At 51.7% G+C, this 4,145-nt stretch overlaps 1 protein-coding gene across 1 annotated transcript; it reads right to left on the reverse strand.

Annotated features, from left to right (window-relative positions):
- Positions 1 to 1,576: 1,576 nt before the first annotated feature.
- On the reverse strand, positions 1,577 to 3,629 carry LOC130376935 (adhesive plaque matrix protein-like). Its single transcript, XM_056583872.1, has 3 exons — positions 3,490 to 3,629; positions 3,361 to 3,407; positions 1,577 to 3,293 (listed from the first exon to the last, which is right to left on the reverse strand). Exons 1-3 carry the CDS (start codon positions 3,504 to 3,506, stop codon positions 1,750 to 1,752), a joined length of 1,608 nt encoding a protein of 535 aa, XP_056439847.1. The 5' UTR covers positions 3,507 to 3,629; the 3' UTR covers positions 1,577 to 1,749.
- Positions 3,630 to 4,145: the final 516 nt, after the last annotated feature.

Consider the following 4,145-nt stretch of genomic DNA (forward strand, 5'->3'; position numbering starts at 1 on the left):
TATACTTAAACTATTATTACTCAACACAACAGGCAAACATCAAGGCTGATATAAAACACTCGTTAAGAAATCTTGTTGGCGTTCGCTGTTTCTGCATCGTAATACACGTTCGACAGTGACAGTTAACTGACAGATTAGACTTTGACAGTAGCTAGCGTCTGTTAGACGTCGTTTTCTTACCTTCGTAGCTGTGAATGTAGGTCGAAGCATACAGCCTAAACCCCTTCTCCAATTTGCTTTTCGGAGTTTTTGTTTCCCGACATAAACGATGCACATTTGTGATATTTATTGTCGGCAGCTCCTGTAAACACCGGGTGTAGAATCAGGAAGTGCTTGTGCAAGTAGCCTATTCATTAATTGATCATGTGTGAGAGGTCATTCCTCCTCCTGAGTGTGTATTGACTATTTGTCTACAATTAAATATGCATTGCAAGCTTCCGATTTTTGTGTCTGGTGTACCTGCTGCCCACAAGAACACCCCCCCCCCATATGGATTTGGTGAATTGTTGCCCCGCCCCAATAGTGGTATGCACGTGATAGTGGGCATTGAAATATACAATGATCAATTAGGAGGCAGAATAACTAAAGTAAGGGATGCAGTTAGCAGGTGACTTAGGGGTCAAGGCCAGCACCCAGTAGGCTATACACCTGTGGTCTATTCTATAGCAAAGTGTCTCAAGGAGTTTAGAGGCAGTGGAGCCTCCCTCTAGTGGTGGAGCATTATGGCGCGTTTCCACTGCAGGGTGCGGAACGGATCGGATCCCAAAGGTGCGGGTCGGGTCGCGTTTCCACCGCCAAAAGTGGGCGTGACCCGGACTTTGCCGTACCCGTTCCGGCCCCGTTCTCGGGACTCCTCCGTTGGGGTACCGCAAACGAGACGAGACGCCTGAAAGGGTCCCGTGAAATTCTAGCTACACCCCCCCTCCGTTGATTGGTCGACAGAATCGTCACTTCCGGGTGACGCGGGGATAAAAACAAACGAACAGTAGCCTCGAGGTATTATTCTTTACAATTAACTTGTCGCGTAAAACGCTTGCTTGGGCGAACAAGGTGTTTACGTAGCTGACGCGGCGATCGACATCCGGCCTACCACAAAGGGTACTGTCGGCAGTGGAAACGCGACCTCGGAACTGAGCTGGGCTATACCGCCCCCTCCCTACCGCACCTTTGCGATCCGATCTGCACCCTGCAGTGGAAACGCGGCATTAGGCCCGTCAGTTGAATGCTCTGGTACAGCTGGGATTTGGTGCTCCGTTTGAAAACTTTTGACCATGGGTAACCCAATTGAATGTTTGCATCTGAATCTGAACATTAAAAATTTAGAATTCTAAAATGACATTTCGAAACGAAAACATGACCATGTTTTATAGTGCTAGTAGCTGCTGCTGGTATTCAGGAAGCTGATGTTGCGGCTGGTAGCTAGATACGAGATCTACAAACATTTTAACAAGACCAGTTGCAGTTGGGCAGTCAAAGCAGCTCCATCTGAAAAGGTATCAAAATGGGTGTCCACATTTTCTGCTGCCATTCAGCCTAGCCAATTACCAAAAAGACAATGTCAAACTGATAAGTTTCATTGTTTTATTATTTTGCTGTAGACATCACATTTGGACAGTGTATCCATGTCGTTGCAGGAACTCTAATACATTTGCACAGTTATGGACCACTTCATTCTTGCAGGATTTGATGCGGGTCTTTTCAATGAAGATAATGTACTCAGCGTAATCTTCATAAGGTACAAATTCTGCGTTACTGCGGCTTGTAGCCAGGCTGCTGGGGCTTCGGCTTGTAGCCAGCCGGTGGCTGCTGGGGCTGGTAGCCAGACTGCTGGGGCTGCATGTAGCTAGGCTGCTGCTGGGGCTTGTAGCTAGGCGGCTGCTGCTGCTGCTGCTGGGGCTTGTAGCTAGGCGGCGGCTGGGGCTTGTAGCTAGGCGGCGGCTGGGGCTTGTAGCTAGGCGGCGGCTGGGGCTGCTGGGGCTTGTAGCTAGGCGGCTGCTGCTGCTGCTGGGGCTTGTAGCTAGGCGGCTGCTGCTGCTGGGGCTTGTAGCTAGGCGGCTGCTGCTGCTGGGGCTTGTAGCTGGACGGCGGCTGCTGCTGGGGCTGGGGCTTGTAGCTGGACGGCGGCTGCTTCTGCTGGGGCTTGTAGCTAGGCGGATGCTGAGTTTGCTGGGGCTTGTAGCTAGGCTGCTGCTGCTTGGGCTGGGGCTTGTAGCTCGGCGGCTGCTGCTGCTTGGGCTGGGGCTTGTAGCTCGGCGGCTGCTGGGGCTTGTAGCTCGGCGGCTGCTGGGGCTTGTAGCTCGGCGGCTGCTGGGGCTTGTAGCTCGGCTGCTGGGGCTTCGGCTTGTAGCCAGCCGGCGGCATGTAGCCAGCCGGCGGCTGCTGGGGCTGGTAGCCAGACTGCTGGGGCTGCATGTAGCTAGGCTGCTGCTGGGGCTGGTAGCCAGACTGCTGGGGCTTCGGCTTGTAGCCAGCCGGCGGCATGTAGCCAGCCGGCGGCATGTAGCCAGCCGGCGGCATGTAGCCAGCCGGCGGCTGCTGGGGCTGGTAGCCAGACTGCTGGGGCTGCATGTAGCTAGGCTGCTGCTGGGGCTGGTAGCCAGACTGCTGGGGCTGCATGTAGCTAGACTGCTGCTGCTGCTGGGGCTTGTAGCTAGGCGGCTGCTGGGGCTTGTAGCTAGGCGGCGGCTGGGGCTGCTGCTGCTGCTGGGGCTTGTAGCTAGGCGGCGGCTGGGGCTGCTGCTGGGGCTGCTGCTGGGGCTGCTGCTGGGGCTTGTAGCTAGGCGGCTGCTGCTGCTGGGGCTTGTAGCTAGGCGGCTTTCGCTGCTGCTGCTGGGGCTTGTAGCTAGGCGGCGGCTGCTGCTGCTGGGGCTTGTAGCTGGGCGGCGGCTGCTGCTGCTGGGGCTTGTAGCTAGGCGGCTGCTGCTGCTGGGGCTTGTAGCTAGGCGGCTGCTGCTGCTGGGGCTTGTAGCTAGGCGGCGGCGGCTGCTGCTGGGGCTTGTAGCTAGGCGGCGGCGGCTGCTGCTGGGGCTTGTAGCTAGGCGGCTGCTGCTGGGGCTTGGCCTTGTAGCTAGGCTGCTGCCGAGTTTGCTTGGGCTTGTAGCTAGGCGGCTGCTGCTGCTTGGGCTGGGGCTTGTAGCTCGGCGGCTGCTGCTGGGGCTTGTAGCTAGGCAGATGCTGCTGGGGCTTGTAGCTGGGCTTGTAGCGAGGTGTTTGCTGCTGTTCGGGCTTATAGCTAGAAGCCTGATGCAGCCCATGGGTAGGCTTCTCCGGCTCAGCAAAGACATTCCTGTAAGCTGTTATGCATACTTGTTAGCACATGGATACCTGCCTGTTTTAATGAATACTTTAGCCTGAACTCACCATGTACTTGACACCCCACAGCAAGTAGAAGAGACAATTGCAATACCCTGGTGGATAATTAAGAATGTTTCATTATGTCCATGCTACTCATTAATAACAGAATAATGTACTCCAGAATGAAGAAATTACCTCATAAGAAAAGCCATGGTTGCTGTTGAGAACAACTTTGGTAAACCTGTGAGCCTGCCACTACAACTCACCTGAAAAGACCAATCTTATCACATTCTTCTCTGTCACTGATTGGTTTGAAACAAGGTGCATCTCAATCCTAATCACTGTGCCTGGGGAAGGATGGAAGGCACCAGGTGGAGCAGAACAGGTCCAAATCAATGATACAGTTTAAGATATTTCTATTACATATCTTTAGATTAGGTTAAATCGCTAGGCATCAGCAAATAACAAGTGCCAATGTACAGCAACACTTGCATGTTCGTCACCCTTCAGTACACAACTTTAAACCCTGTTTATTCCTAAACAGAAACTATGATAAGGAATGCATAAAATGCTGTTGTGAATGGTAAAGGCTGTAAGGTTTTTCCTTTGGCTACGTTATTGGAGAAGAAAACGTGTAGCCTACTAACAGGTGCATCTTTTAATAAATTAGAATATTGTGGAAAAGTTGATTAATTTAAATAATTAAATTTAGAAAGTGAAACTCATGTATCATATATTCATTCATTCCATTATTGCTTACAGCTCTCGAACACCCACAATTCATTAACTTTATAAAAAATAATTAAAAATTATAATATTAAAAAAGAATCCAATATTGTAACACTCTACAC

Source organism: Gadus chalcogrammus, chromosome 23 (assembly GCF_026213295.1).
Source record: "Gadus chalcogrammus isolate NIFS_2021 chromosome 23, NIFS_Gcha_1.0, whole genome shotgun sequence".
NCBI lineage: Eukaryota > Metazoa > Chordata > Actinopteri > Gadiformes > Gadidae > Gadus > Gadus chalcogrammus.